We start from the raw sequence: 16,275 nt of genomic DNA, 5'->3' as shown, positions 1-16,275 counted from the left end.
ATTTACAGGCCTAAAACATTTGATTTCACTTGCTGATTCTGTTGGAAAATATTCAGCATTTGACCTTAGCTGAAATTAAGACTCGCTGTGTTTCCTACCAAAATTTTATCAAGCCCAAGGTCTTGTTTGTTGTTTTTGCAGCAAGCACACATTCCCCCCTGCGAATGAGTTCTTCCCTGATACTTCTTTGACTAATGTGTGCCCTCCTTGTGCGCGTCTTCAGGATGTGTTGGGCTCAAGGCGGCTTGTTCAGGTGCTGTCTAGAAATCAGTGTTGAAGGGTGTGTGTGGATTGCTCAGGAGAAATGCCCTGACAATGAAAAAGGAGAGGAGAGAAATTTCTGCCATCACTGTTTATTGCTCTATTGCCTAATATTTGTTCACCACGGATACAGAAGCCATTAATCACACTGAAGCCTTAGTATTCTGTTTGATGCGATGTAATCTTAATGCAGCTTCTGCAGTATATCATATTGCCCTGGGAGTGTGTGTAGTTTTGATCATGTACAAAGTAAGATTAAAGGAAAAGCAAGAGGCTAAGGCTTGAATTTAGTCACACTCAACAACAACAGGGCTGTTTCTACACATCTTCTTGTGGTTTGAGAGAAGCGCTGATAAGCACGACGCTGCATATCCCCAGCCACCCTGGCTTCGTTTCACTACTGTATTGATATCAGTTAGATTTCATTATCAACACTATTATAAATATTTATAGACCTGCTGTACAGTATATAAACTGAAGGCAGTGAAAATACAACACTGCTTTTCTCCAAGAAACCCAACATTAATTCTTGTTGTCCCACCCCGGTGTACTCAATGAACTTTAAACATATTCCCTTCACTGTGTGTGTCAGTTCGCCCCTCGCCAGAAGCAGTGGTGGGGCTCATTTAGAAGCAGCCGGAGAGGATGTGTTGTTAGTATGCGTTTATTGAGTTACACTCTGTGTTTCTTACAAGCCAGCATGTCCCAGCTTCACCTCTTGACATTTCAGTGGGACCTGAGATCCAGGTCATGTGTCTGGGACTGCAACCCTTTGATCCCCAGGGTATAAACTCATCATGAGGGATTGGGTCTAAGCATAATGGAATAAGACACCCCACTAGAGGTGTCTGTTACACAGCGCCTCTAAGATGTGACGTCCATGCTTATTGCTGCTGGGATATATATTGAATTAAAGTAGATGATCTGGTACTTTATTTCTTCTCATAGCTTAAGAGACAAAATCCAAAACCCGGTGGAGCTTTGAAGAAGCAGAAACTTCTATCTTCAGTCTGCATCTCACAAACAAAGCTCATACTTATCCCAGATCAGTACAGTACATCCGCTTCTGCTTATTTGAAATGATTAAAATCTTCTAATCGTCTATCTGGTTATTGATACTTTGTCATTGATAAACTTTAAAGTCTTTGGGTGCTTAAAAAGGATACTTTTTGTTATCTGATTGCACTCACTGTGGTAAGAAGGCGATGAATTTGACTAAAGCAAAGATAAACAATGGCAACATGGAGCTGTGTTTCTGTTAAAGCAACAGTGACTATTAATGGGATGTAAAATGAAAATATAATGATATTGCACAGTGTGTTGCCGGTGTATATTTCCTGATGTAAACCATTGCCTCTGGAGGAATCATTCAGTCAGTCAGTCTTTACTTAAAGCTGGGGTAGGCAGTTTATTTTGGCACCACGGGGCAAAAATTCCGTAATAAAGTTTCAGCATACTGTAATTGGTCTGAGAGAAAACACAAGTCGGGAATCCAGGAAGCCTCTCAGAGATGGAGAGAACTTCGCAATGAAGATGCTTAGTTCATTTACCTGTAATACTGTATCTAAATGTGTTGCAGTGATTTGTTAAGATGCGTACGTACATTTACCATAAAAGCAGGCTATCGATAATGGCTGTCGAATGCTTGGGGCCTGCAGCAAAGGGCTCTACGGTTCCACAAGATGTCTTCTTTGGTAATTGTCATAGAATGGCTACTATATAACAGCACTGAGAACTCTACCATCATCAGGTTAATTGAAGATGCTGTTTTCATAAATGCTCGTCTGGTGGGCAGAGCTCAGGTCAGAGAGTGGAGAGCTGCAGGAGAAAAGCTGTATTTTTCAAATTCTGGCTTTTTGACTTTTCCAGAGAACTGCCTACCCCAGCTTTAATTGCGTTTCTATTTTCAGAAAAAAAAACATTTAAAAAAAAAAAACAGATTTCTGTCTGTTATGTGAAGCTGGCATATACCTGTGTCAGGTGTGATAGATGTTGGCCGCAGCATTTTCAGAATATTCAGTGTCAAGTATGTGACAAGTCATGCCAGTAGTCTGCAAGATGATATGTGAGGGTTGTGTATTAGGCGTAGCCGAGCTTTACTTGGAACCTGACTTTGTTGGGCCACAAAAATGCCTCCACTCAACACTGGGCAGTCAAAGAGGTAGGTGTACTGGCATATCAAACAATTATGCATATCATCAAGATCAGGTTATCTCTCTAGTTTCTCTAGGTCATCCATGTTTTTATTTCCATACTTTCTTACTTTATTCTGGGTTTAGCAGGCAAAATATCCACAGACTTTTATCACATTCCAAGAGAATTGGCCATAATGGACCAATCCTTTCCTGCAAACTCACTTTCCCGTCTGTTTTAGAATTTATTTTAAAATGTTACTGTTTTTGTTTTTAAGAACTTGTTTTTAAAAATCTGCTTGGCCCGGCAGCTCCTCTGTGATCAGCTAATTCCCCACAAGCCTGATTGCTGTGTGAGATCTTTTGGCAGGGATCTTTTAGCTGCTTAGTGGGTTCAAAATCTCACAAAGAGTGGCTGGGCCTTTGTGGTCCTGGTCCCTCAGGTAGGCAAAGTTGTGCTTACTTTTAAATCATAAAACTTTTTTTTTTTTATGAATTTGGAATTTCAATTGTCTCATTGCTTTTTTTATTTACTTTTTAACCACCTGTTGCTGTATTATCCTTGTTTTAGTGCACATCACTTTGTAACAGTGCTTTCAAAATTGCTTTAGAAACAAATAAGATGCCACTCAGAGTGAAACTTTTGCAAAATATTATTTTTTTGTCACTTTATTTAGCCTATTTACTTATACTTATTCTATACTTGACTTGAACTACTTGCTTTACAACAAGATTACTATTAACCTAACTTATAAACATGGCAGCACAGATAAAGATGAGAATAGAGGGTTAGTTTAAAGACCCTCCTGCTTTTCCTACGATTTTATTGCAGGCTACATATCACCAACCAGCTACTTGCTTTTTTGCACAAGTGTTGTTCACACACAACAATTGTATATTTGATTGTGGCCAAATCATATGAAGCTTATCCCTGCAGCTTAGGGGGGAAGAATGCCAAGAACGTTACCGAAAGCCCCATACAAGAACCAGAACCTATTTGATGACATTTTATATGGCTGCTTTTTCCATGCTTTGATTGAGTAAGTAAGAGGTGACCGTTAACAATACAACAATCCTGCAGGTTGTTCTGCTTTAAAGGTATTAACAAGAATTGCAGGGACCAGCATTCGTGTGAGCAGGTTTCCACTGAAGGACTGAAAAATTATACTTCTCACTGTGAAGAACCTTTCAGCTTTCATTTTATATGCTGAACATATTTAATGCCTTCGTGTGGCCTGAGGTTTGTAATCATACCTTAATTTTTATACAAGAAACCTATGATGTTTGTATGCATCCGCCCGTGCAGGCGTGCATGATCACATGAGGCAAAGCAAAAGGCAATAAAATATGAAAGGAATTTCTCTTCTTGCGGGTCTTAACATTCCATTCATTTAGCAGAGGCTCTTGTCCAAAACGACTGAGGATAAGTGAATGCATCGTCTGTAGAACGAGATTTAGAGTCATTAAAAAATGTCTAAAAAACAGTTAAGAGAGTCATCAGCACTACATTACAAGTGGTTAGAGTTTTTAATTTTCAGTATTTTTTTTAAACAAAACGAGACATTAGTAAGTGCTTGTGTGGCGTGTCCTTGCTGTCTACAAAGGCGGGTTTTCAGCCTGAAAGATGCATAATAAGATGCCTGTTGGTGCTTCATGGAACACAGAAAAAGTCCATTAGCTGCATCCCAGGAGCCTTCACCTCAAACATCATGACATGGCTCCAGAGTGTAAGCATTTAAGTGTTGATGATAAGAATGTGAATGAGTGCGGCACGCTCTTCAGAAATCATCTAATAAAATTTATTTTACTAGGTCATGCAGTCAAGTTTGTATTTGCTATCTTAAATGCCAATGTGCTTCCACATTCTGAAACAGAAAATGTTTGACTCTGGTACATGTGTAGCCTGAATATAATACAGCAGAGAACAGCTGATTCAGCCAACGGCCGGCTGTTTACTGTAGTTTCTTTCCTCACTGTCACAATACCTCTTCAAATGCATTATGAATTTAATTGTGGCAAATAAATAAATTAAAATTTCATCCGCTAAAACAATCCTGTGCTTCTGACCACTTGAAGCCACTTGAAGAGGCCCCTGGGTGTATTTATGGCTTGTGAGCTGAGATACTGAAGTAAGATACAAGGATTTGTGTTACTGTTATCAGTCCAAAAGTGTATTATTTTTCAGCATTGCTAAATCAGTTTCTGAGCAACCGTGCATGTGTGAATTTATACACCTAAATATTATTGAATTATTAACAGAATCCGGTTTTGTAGGTGCTTTGAATAACTTAAAAGTTTTAGGCAAAAAACAAACTCAGCCTCAATTTAAGAGATTTGAGATCTCATTAGTTAGCAAATCTACCTACTTAATCATATATACATGAACCCGGTTGCTAAAATACAATTATATATTTGTGTTATTTTGCTGTGCTAGATATGATCAAATTTCAATGCTGTGAAGTGATTATCTGCGAAAACACACATATGAAATATGTGTGTTTAATATTTATGCTTATTTTGTCGATAGCATGTGTTATTTATGAGTTGGGGCTTTGTACTTCCTGGTGTGTTTATACAGTTCGATGACTAATGAAACTTTACCTCCCTCTTCAAAGTCAAGCTGTCACACAATATGATATGATAATAATATCATCGCATCCATTTTCTATGTGAAGTTATGGCATTAAAAAAACAGAGAACGAAGAATGACGGAAATGCAGATTGACAGCGAATTCTCCCTGAAGAGTGGGCACATAAATATTTGTCTGTATTTTATGTTTGATATTTAAATGCAGGTCAAATAGTCTGTCAGTGATCACACACACTGATTGGCAGTGCTTACAAGTGTTCACAAGTCTTTGGTCAGCAGAGCTTTTATCTTGTCTCGGCTCTTGTGGCATTTCTTAACATGCACACAATTTTTTTTTTGTACAGTACTATTCAACAGTATTCTGGTCCTTTACAACTGAACAGTTTTTTCTGGACAGCTCACTCAAAAATTGTTAATAATCCTCAATCGTGGAGCGTTCAGGCAAAGTAAAACAAAACTGAAAATGAAAAACATATAAATTGTACTAGAATTAATACAATTTTAAATGACAGAATGTGATTCAGACTATTACAGATATGGAAGGAGCTGCTAATGACTGCCATCCCTCTCTGTGCTCTTTGCAGGTAAGCAGCACTCCAGCGTGTATTCGAGCTCTGACCAAGATGCTGTACTGCCCCTTTTGTCAGGGCATGCCTGCAGTGAAATCCTGTAAGAACTACTGCCTTAACGTCATGAAGGGCTGTCTGGCCAATCAAGCTGATCTGGATCCAGAGTGGAACCAGTACATTGGTAAGTCTCTTCAAGCGTTACTCAAGCTATTGTTCACCTGGGTCCTGCTGTTGTGTTATTTCCATCATACCAGTTAGATGCTATGTATTATGATGCTATATATTTATGCTTGGATACGTGGCTCTGCTATATGGTTAAATAGGATCTTGATGTGAGGCTGTGATGTGAAATAACATGAATTGTTGTAAGACTATTCAAACTATACTGAAAGATTTTATTCAAATGTATGTGGTTTTAGTTGAGTTCCTTATAGGATCTAAATTATTATATACTTTTTTTTTTTTTTTTGCTTTCGGCCCAATCAAGTTGAATGTAGTATTTTTGTCAAGTATTTGACAATGGTTTTGTTCAGGATTCACTGATAGGATGAATAAAATGTAAAAAGATGGCTCAGGTCAAAATGTTTACCCCTTACGTCTGCAGGATTACAGAAATAGGTGTGTTATGTTGTCGAGTTTGACTTTCTATTTTAGGCGAGGTTACAGCTGGTGCTGCGTTGTTATCATGTTTTGACAACATCAGTTCCACTGACACACATTGGGCCGTCGGATAAGAGGGTGCTTTATTTGTCATTCCTCTATCAGCATTTTCCTGCATAAAAAAAGATTTTATTCATGGGATTCTGCTCTCCTGCTGGGCTAAATAGGGACTTGTAATAGGGTAGAAGTGCACCACGGGCATGTCAAGTTTTGTGAAAAGAAGTTCAATGGGAACTTGTTCAGCTCAGAGACAAAAGTATAAACATCAATGCAACATTTAAATATTTATTTAATATTACTTAGAATGTCTTATTCAGATGATTGCTACTGTCATTTAGATGGATTCATCCTGTAGGATCAAACTAAAATGGTGACGGGGAGAATGCGACCAGGCTGCTGTGTCAAACAGGAGACGCCGCTGTGGTTGTTCCTTTCCAGCCTGTGACAAATAAAACATTGAAATTCAACCATTAGAAATTAAAATTGCAAAGTTGTGGTGTTCATAGAGAAAATACGATATAGCAGTTTTTACCAAGAGGCTAGAATTATTACAGAATTAAAGACACGGTGAAATAGTCCTGATCTATGCATTAATTGTTTTGGTACCTTGTATGCCTAAAACCAGCATTTTTGTGCATTCATATTTCAAAATCCTTCTCTTTTACCTTCCTGTAAAACACTGAAATATATTTAATAAGTCATCCTGCAAACTGGCATGTTTACACAAATGTATCCACTCAAATATAATTCATGGGAACCAGCCAGGCCCTCCCATCACATAAAAAGTGTGGAGCTTGTTGGTTGTAACAGCCAGCAGAGAAATATCGTAGGTCAGAGGAGAGTTCAGATGCCAGCTGGCAAAAAAATCTGTGTTTACATTTCAAAAAGAGCATACTTGAGATCTAATTTATTCATTTCTTTTATCCCCAAACTCATGATTGAGGAATCTCGTAAAATGTATGCTCTCAAGTCATGCTCACTTTTTAGGGATCAAATCTCTGAAAGATCTGATCAAATCCCTCTTGCCCACATGCTCTATTTCACTCAGAAATATGTCACATAACAGAAGCTAGGGATTCTCAAACTGCCTTTCCCTGCAACTTAAAGTGATATTTGACCACTGATGGGCAGAAAGACTCAGCAAAGAGCATTCATATTTTATCAGCTTATCAAGTGCGTGTTAGCAAACAAATGCCTCCTTGCACATCCGGCAAATTCAGAGCACTTGATGAATGTACCTCCAGTATTAACTCCCCTCTTGCTTGGTCCTCCATGTTTCTTTTTTGGCTTGCTTGATGTTCGATCTTACTCACCAGCCCTTCATTATCTTTGGCACTCTGCCATTTTACACTGGCTACAACCAGCTTGTGTAAGCTTGTGACCTTGGAGCGGCTGTACAAAGTTTTGTGCCAGTCTTTGTGAGAGCCACTGGGACTATATGGACCAGCGAACCAAAACAATGAGCGGCTCAGAGAAGGTGAAAACAGCAAAGAGCTTCAGGGTGCAGGGTTGATTGTCAGTGGGATCAGCAGCACTACCAACATTTTCACATTACAGGGAGTCGGTGTTGTTAACAAAAGTATCTCTTTATGGAGATTTAAGGTTATATTTGACACATATATCACAGGCATCTGCAATGATCACAGCTCCCCTGCCCCCCACGAAAAAAAAGAAATCAAAGGAATTTCAATCAGTCCTCTTGTTTACCTGAAGTCTGTTCTTTTAGTCGGCAGTGAGGTCGAGGGTAGCTTTGCTTGTTTTGCAAAGCATTGGAATGACAAATCACTGGAATCCCTGCATGACAGACAGGAAAGAAATGTATGGGTGTTTGCTGTGGATACACTAATATCGATGCGGAGGGGAGATCTGTTTCACAAATGATCCACGGTGGCCTGAATGTGTTCAACGAGCGCAGGGCAGAGCAGCTGCAGTGCGGCAACAGAAAGGACAAGACTGACAGATGCTGGCATGTGTTATGTTGAGGAACTTTCTCCTAAAAGCAGGGGTGTGGTGGAGCGTAAACACTCATTAACAAAGTTTACCAAACCCTCAAAACCCAAAATAGCGTACACATAGATTTCAGTATGCTCATATGCTGTCTGGCACTTCTTCTTTTGTAAACTCTGGGGTCAGTCATTTTGTCTTTTCATCCAAGAGAGAGGATGAAGATGAACTACAAACATAATTACAGATTCTATTTGCTCACTCCATCCTGTTGCAAAAGATTACATATTATTAGATTCCTTATAACTGAACATCCTCTATAAATATTTGGAATCACACGCATTAATTAACATGTAGATTATTCTTGACATTCAGGGACTAGTGTATCCATTAGCTTTACACAGGCTGGAACACAGTGTACAGAGACACTTCACATATACATAACTAATTCATTTGGGGCTTATTTGCGTCGTATTTTATGGGATTCATAGTGATGGCTCTAGATCACGCTGTAACATGTTTCATCAAGGACTGTAATATTACTTTGTTGATCAAGTCATTCAAAGGAAATCTGGAACTTTGTGTTTTGTTATGCGTTGAGTTGACCTACATCATTACGCATTTGATATCAGCAGAATTCAGTCAGAAATTGATAAAACTGCATATAAAAGTGGTCGCCTCTGATGAAAGCCAACAGGACGAGATATCTGCATTTGAAGCAACAAATGTCGATATGTATTCTGTTTGTGCATGCCCTTTTTTGTTCTCACAGATCCATTATTATTGTTTTGATATTCTATTGATTTAATATATTTTCTAATGCGCTGTGCAGTTTATATTATATATATAGTATAAAAAACAAGTTTTACGTGGAAAAAAAGTTTCTCGCTCAGCTTTCTAGATACATTTAAATTTAATTAAGTGAAATTGTCATAATAGCTCAATATTTTTTTGCTGAACCCTTGGTTAGCTCACTGTGAATTAGATTATTGTAGATGAAGCATCCTCCAGCTTTCTGATGTGTTATGACAACAGCAAATGACCTTTCACTGGGGGAGGTGGTGATGCTGAAACCTATTATGACATTTGGTAAAAGTCAGGGAAAATGCCTCAACAGGTCCCCAGTCCATCACGAGAATTACAAACGTGCCCTATTAGTCTCACACCGACAACATTTTGCCCGAATGCATCCCTGTGGGAGTGAATGAACCAAAGTCCAATCATTAGCATGCAAGAAATATATTGTGATTACTTTACCTTTCTTCAAAATGATATTTAATTAATTCACAATTCAGTAATAACCAACAGACCAGGAGAAGCCTGTTTTCAGTAGTGAATGTCAGCTTGTAGAGCGCGAGATGAACAATGAAGCTGTGTCTGCTTTGCAAATCTGTGACCTGGATGTATTCATGTAGTCAGTCGTGTATTTCACATGCTGTGCACATGGTTGGACACAAAACCCAGCACACTGAATGTCTTTGGGTTTGGACTGTTAGTCAGACAATGAAAGATATTTGAAAAAAACACCGCGGACTTTGGGGATACTGTGTTGGGTATTTTTCAGTATCTTCTGACACTTTATTGGCTCAGCAAACAATCAATTGTTAACTTAACTTGTTATCTTAAGTGTGTTTTTGAAAGAATTCCAATGCTAATTAAAACCTATTACATAAAACTGTCCTGTGACAGCATGTCCATGCCAGCTTTAAGTGTGTCTGTAAATGTAATGTTGATATCAATCCATCTATTTAAAAACACTTATCCTAGTGGAGTACTTCGCTGAGATAACACATGTAAACACAATCACACTCCCATTCACACCTCCAGACAATTGATAGGCCCCGTTTCACCTTCCCTGCTGCATTTCCTTGGATTGTGTGAGAAAACCTCCTCAGAAACAAACAAGCTTGAAAGATCTCTGTGTCTGTAATAAGATATTACTATGTAGACATGTACATTTATATATGCAGTATATGAGTATATTATACTAGTATATTATAATATGTACTATTGTCAGTCTGCAAGCTTACACAGACCAAGTATATTTCTGTCTAACTAGAAATTTCTTCATTTACTCCACTAACCAAGAATAAAATTCAGACACAGCTCCACCACTTGAATTTGACAACTTTGCATTTTTGCCATTAATCCTGTAGCAACGTTCAGTCTGTCTTCATCAGGACTCTTGTCAATTGGATTATTGTTCCTCAGTGTAGATTAAATGCCAGTTCTATACCTTTTGGCTCTGACATTTCATGCTTATTAAATGATGAAAGATTTTCAATTAGCTTAAGGTCTAACCACAAAAAAAGATATTGACTTGGCTCTTGGTGTTAAATTGTCAGCATGGCTCTTTCAAGTCCAGCTCAGACTGACATATTAGAGTAATGTGTAATGCCACATAGATGAGTGTGCTGATATGAATCACACTGTATAAATGTGTCTGTGTTCTCAGACAGGACAGATAGTCGTCTTTCTTTTATTTACATGGTGCGGTCAACTAAAAATAGGTTACATCAGCTCACTGAAAAAGAATAAGAAGCTTGGCTCGATGGCTCAGAGAGAAATTGGGAGAGTCGCGACACAGACTTGAAACTGAGATATTCATCTTGATTCCTGTGGCATCCATTCAGGCCAACATCATATACCTGCTCCACTGACCAGAAAGGACAAGATATTGGGGAGGCGAAAACTAATCCAACCAAAGAGCGAGAAATCCCTAAAACCTAGAGGCTGTGCCTCTGATAGCAACGATTTTTCCCCTATAACACCTTCTCACCCAACACCCTCTGATTAAATAAATTCCAACGTGAACATGAACAAAAAAAAAATGTCTGTACGTGAGTGTGAGGCAGAAAGGGGCTGTTGTGGCACTTCCAGAGGCAAGCTGAAACAAATATGTGTTTGAAGCCCAGCTGCACTGCTATATATTCGCTACAAATGTGTCAAAATGTCTCTGAATTTATTTATCAGTTTTGTGCTGCTGTACTGTACTTTCACAGAGGAAGAGACATAACTGGTGCAAGTTTCTAATTTTTTGAAGTTTCTTTGAGATTTATGATGATTTGTTGTTATGGCCAATGTTCAATAAGTGATGGGACTAGAAAGAAGAGAAGCAGAGTGCAGATCTTCAATAGGTATTCTCTGCTACACCTAATCATTAACCCAACCTAAACCCATACCTACAGTAAGCTTTATGAGATTTGTATTCAACGTTTTACTTATTCACTTTCTTTAAGCTTTTCATTACAACCTTTGCTCCTCTTGGTGTGTTATTGTGTAATTGTGCTTAAAGATGTTAAAAAAGAAATCAAAAAAGTAAAAAATATGTCATAGCAAGTGTAACTTTAGTGGATCACAACATATCAGGTATGAAATTAATCTGCAGATGCTCCTATTCAAAAAGTTTTTGAGGGAAGTCAGTTTTTGACCCACAACAAAGGCCAAAATGTGGCCTTCAATGACAAGATAAGGCTTGTTTTTTGCCTAGCCGATGATGCCGAAATGCCTTTTGCTCTGTGATGTCAAACTGAAGCAGTTGTTGATCCCCTATCGGAGTGAGGAATCAGCAGTCAATGGCCGTATAAAACAGTCAATAACGCTGGTTTTTCAAAAGCTATGAATCACAGCAACCACAAGAGGCTATTCAGCATACAGGCACGTGTTAAAGTGGTTTAAGAGGTGAGGTGAATAACCTTACATCAAATGTCCTGATGCATATGCTTGTGTTCGCCCTAAGCAAAGAGAGTTGTATGCTTGATTAATAAAGCAAATAAATTATGACTAAGAAATATAATTTAAAACACAAGCTGACCGTAGGCTACAAAAGACCATTGTTAATTATGAATACACTGATCTCACATTGTCATTTCAGATTAATTTGGAAAGATCCTGTTCTTGCAACCAGTGTAGCTTTAGTTCCAGGAGGTCGTCTCATTATTGATGTTGACATGAAACACTTTTGCTCAAGAGTGTTACGAAATATTTGCCCATGCAGCAGCTAAAATAATGCCTATAAATTGTAAGAAATAGCTAAATGGAGGTAGAATGTCAGTCTGTAATCTGTACTTTTCCCTTAATGTTACACTGAATAAATCAAATCTGAATAAATCATACAGTAGATTAGATGGGCTCTGCTGAGTAGCCAGTCTCTAATCCATTTTTTCCCACTGGAGGGCAAATCCTTGCTGACCTCTCTCCATTCTGCCGCTGAAGAAAAGACTTGCATTAATTATGGAAACAGATGCTAATTACAGTATGCTTTGTAAACAATGTGTTGTATGCATTATTGTAAAGAATCCAATACATATTCCAGAATTTGATTTAGAAATTAGTTTACAATGAATCTTACTTTTCTTACTGATGTGAACATGCATTTTAAATAAATAGCAGTCCATGTGTAATTTGATGAGATTAAGAGTGGGATTAGATTTTAATTATACAAATACACTGAAGCATGCAGCGACTGATGAACAGCTGTCAGTCTGTTCGCCACACCTGAGAACTCCACACACCCAGTCCTCTGGGATATATCGAGCATTACGCTTTCTGCATAAATCACTGGCTATGTTTTAAGATGATTACTTTGACAGTGTTTACTGGTCTTTGTGTTGTTTTAAAAACTGTTCTGAAGCAGGCTGTTTTTACCCGCTTCTGATGTTATTTATCAGGTTGTCTTCTTCCTCTTAGATCGTTTGAATATCAGTCACATGCTGTGGTGATGAATGTTGTCCACTGCAGTTTACACCCCACGTGTCATCATTTTTTTTGTGTGTTGACAGGTCGTTGACACCTGTGATAAAATTTATCCTCCTTCAAATATTCACTGTGAGACGGTTGGCTTAAATATATTCTTAAGCGAACTGGTTGACTCTGTTGCACCTTTAATTTGCAACCTTGTTGGATTGGTGTTTACAGGCTCTTATTGTTCTCTCTGGAGAGACATGTCACCACATTGGAAGTGATCTGCATCGATTCTATCCGCTCATTTCTTTTTAATTAGGTGATTTGTTTCACTTGGTAACTGGAGCCAGCCACAACCTTGCTGTTTATGAAAATCCAAGCTAGCAACATATTCTTTCTGTTGTGAAAAAGTCCTCATGAATAAAATATTGAATGGAAAAACCTTCACCAGCAGACTGTGAATGGACGGCTCGTGGCTGAAAGTCAGATCGCACGAAGAGATCCAAATATTACATGATCACGAGAAGCTGAAAGGTTTTGAATTTTGTGTTTTTCCCAGCAATTCCAACACTGATATATCTCAAACCTTTACACTTTACCATAATTAAAACAAGCTAATTCTCCTTTCACACCCACATAATGCAAAAATGTGTTGGTAGCCAATCTGAATGGGTCAATGAACATCATCCAATCTGGTTTAGTGACCGTCCTCCTGACCACGGTTGAGTGTTGTTCAGGCAATACTCGGCTTCAGTGACCAGGCACTTATTTTATTACACTCTATTTTATTTTAGAAATTTTATTCAGTCCTATTAATGTGTAAAACAACTGACTCTCCAAACCATCTAACAAGGAGCGAGCACATGAGTGGGCGAGTGAGAGAGCAAGTGCATTGAAAGAGCTTAAACTTATCTCTATTTGGTACCTTTGTAAGTTAATTGTATGCAGAGCTACAGTTTCAGACTTGAGTGTCTGTCAATGGTGATAGCCACCAATGTGTGGAAGCAGTCTCTCCTACAACATAATCAGTGGTAGAGGAAGTACTAAGATTCTTTGCGAAAGTAAAAGTACTAGTACTACACTGTAAATCACAATTACATAGAGCCCTTCATAATGCTTGTTTTGTCCAATAGTCCAAACTTTTATAAAATGGTGAAAATGTATACAAATTATTACATTTTTGCATGAAAAATTACCTAAATTGTTATCATAATAGTTACCAGTTGACTTTGATTCAATCAACTAAATGATTATTTGACTAATCATTTCTTGGCTTTACTACAATAAACTGTTGGGTAGTTTAATTCACTTCTTTACACATCTTATAAGCAAAAGTCTTCCTTTTGTAAAACAACTAACTAACTCCAGCTGTCAGGTTATCGCAGTGGAGTTAAGAGTACAATATTTTCCCTCACAAATGTGGTCAAGTATAATTGTAAAGTGTTATAAAAAGGAAGTTCTCAATGTGAAGCACAAGTACCTTAAATTCATACGACACTAGAGTACTGAAGTAAGTTAGCTGTAGAAATACTGGGTTCATTTCCAATTCCTTCTGTCTCTCTTCCTTCTGTTTTTATTAATAGACAAAGTTGACAGAGAAGATGTGATAGTGAGATCATAGTTTGCCCTTACTGAATGTCATGAGTAAAGTTTCTTCAATAATATAATATATCTTAATGCCACTTTTTTATCACAACTACCAGAGTTACAGAATTTCCCCTTGGGGATTAATAAAGTATATTGATTGATTGATTGATTGATAAATTCTACATCTGCAGGGGCCGTATGTCTGCATCCTTTCATCCCAGCTGATTACTGCCTTGGTTTGTCATGAAATTTGGAGTTCATCCTTACTTCTGACTTGAAATAACTATTGTCTAACAAGTGGTCACTGATTTCTTTGATAGTCTGCAGATTTCGTGATGAGCCTTTGTGCTTCGCTCATCCTATATTCTGTGTCAACGATTTATTAGATGACCTCCAAGGAAAAGGGAGACAGAAAGCCGCCTTGCAGCCGATGTGTGCCTAATAACACACAGGATTGTGCAATCAGAGCTAGAGTGGATATGAAATCAGAAGGCCTGAACTCTCTCAAGCAGCAACATTCAGCCAGAGGATGTTATATATAGTATAGCATTTCAGGTCCCCAAATGTGCAACAGGCACAGTTAAGTAATGAAGTTTGACTGAATATGTAGACAACTGGCCATCATTATTTTCACCTTGTAGGGGGTCCAATGTATGATGTAGTGTCAAAAGAAAGTTAGCGTCAAACATACCTACAAACTAGCTGCCATTCGATTCATGTTTTTCCCTCTTACGTGCGGTCTGACTTTCCAACCACAAGGATAGATGCTTTTGAACAGCGGTGATTTAGAACAGTGGTGCCTAAAAGCCATTTCACCCACACCTCTATCGTTAAATGGATTTGAAATGGTTGTTTGCGCTGTCTAATCTTTGTGGCTTGTTTCACCACCCATGGGCAAAGTGTTAGGAAAACACAAAGCTGTGTTGCAAAAAACATAGATACTGAAACTTCAGAAATTCAAGATAAAGGTGCTTGAACAGGGAATGAAATCTGCCATCTGCAAAATACAGGGTAAATTATGGCTGTCACCATGACAGTTTTTTTATATTAAGAAATATTATTTTTGAAAAGTAATTCTTAAGTGACGAATAGTCAGCGATAAGATTACATGATATAGTCTATATTTCCATGTGTCTGGTACCACTTACTCAGTGTACTCAGTACAATTCTCAAGTGTTCTACCAAGATTTAAGAAGTGAGAGACAAATCAAATGTAATTACCAGTTGAAACGTTGAGTGACCTGCCACAGTGGAAGGTGAAGAAAAAATTAGTAGACGTTGCTTCTAGGTCTGAAAAGTGAAGCCAATGCAGAGGTCCCTTAGACCTGCATGCTTTCTAATGGCCAGCAGTTTTCCTAATGATTTTATGTTCTCGATTGCTAGTTTCAAGTGTTCTTTAATACAGATATGTTCATTTTGTCAAATATAGTCCCATTTAGAGTAAAATAGACCATATAGCAGGATATGTTACGGGCGGGGCTACATTGTGGCTAACCAATCAGAGGCGGTCTTCATGGAATGAACATCACCGAGATGGCAACGTCCACAATATCAAGATGGCGACGCCCATAAAACCAAACTCGAGGCTTCAAAGCAGCAGTCCACAAACCTTTGGGTGACGTCATGGTGGCTACATCCTCTTCTTATATACAGTCTATGAGTTAACCTTAGATTTAGATAACTTAAGTATGACCTTGCATAACATTCTTTTAGCCATTTTGTGACAATTATTGATCCTGCACTTGTATAAGATTATATATACAATTGCCCTTTTTGCAATGTATGGGACCATTAAGAAGAATAAAAGTGTTCCTTTAAGGTTTTCAGTTGGGAAAATACTTTAAACTGA

General features: G+C 38.1%; 1 protein-coding gene across 1 annotated transcript in view; it reads left to right on the top strand.

Annotated features, from left to right (window-relative positions):
* Positions 1-16,275, top strand: part of gpc6b (glypican 6b) — an 81,911-nt gene that overhangs the window by 34,070 nt on the left and 31,566 nt on the right. Inside the window, exon 4 of the mRNA XM_070838743.1 lies at positions 5,568-5,733. Within this exon, the coding sequence (XP_070694844.1) occupies positions 5,568-5,733 (166 nt within the window). The remainder of the gene's footprint in view (positions 1-5,567; positions 5,734-16,275) is intronic.

Source organism: Pempheris klunzingeri, chromosome 10, assembly GCF_042242105.1.
Source record: "Pempheris klunzingeri isolate RE-2024b chromosome 10, fPemKlu1.hap1, whole genome shotgun sequence".
Taxonomy (NCBI): domain Eukaryota; kingdom Metazoa; phylum Chordata; class Actinopteri; order Acropomatiformes; family Pempheridae; genus Pempheris; species Pempheris klunzingeri.
Note: the sequence above shows the minus strand (reverse complement) of the source record. Positions and strands in the feature narration are given on the sequence as shown.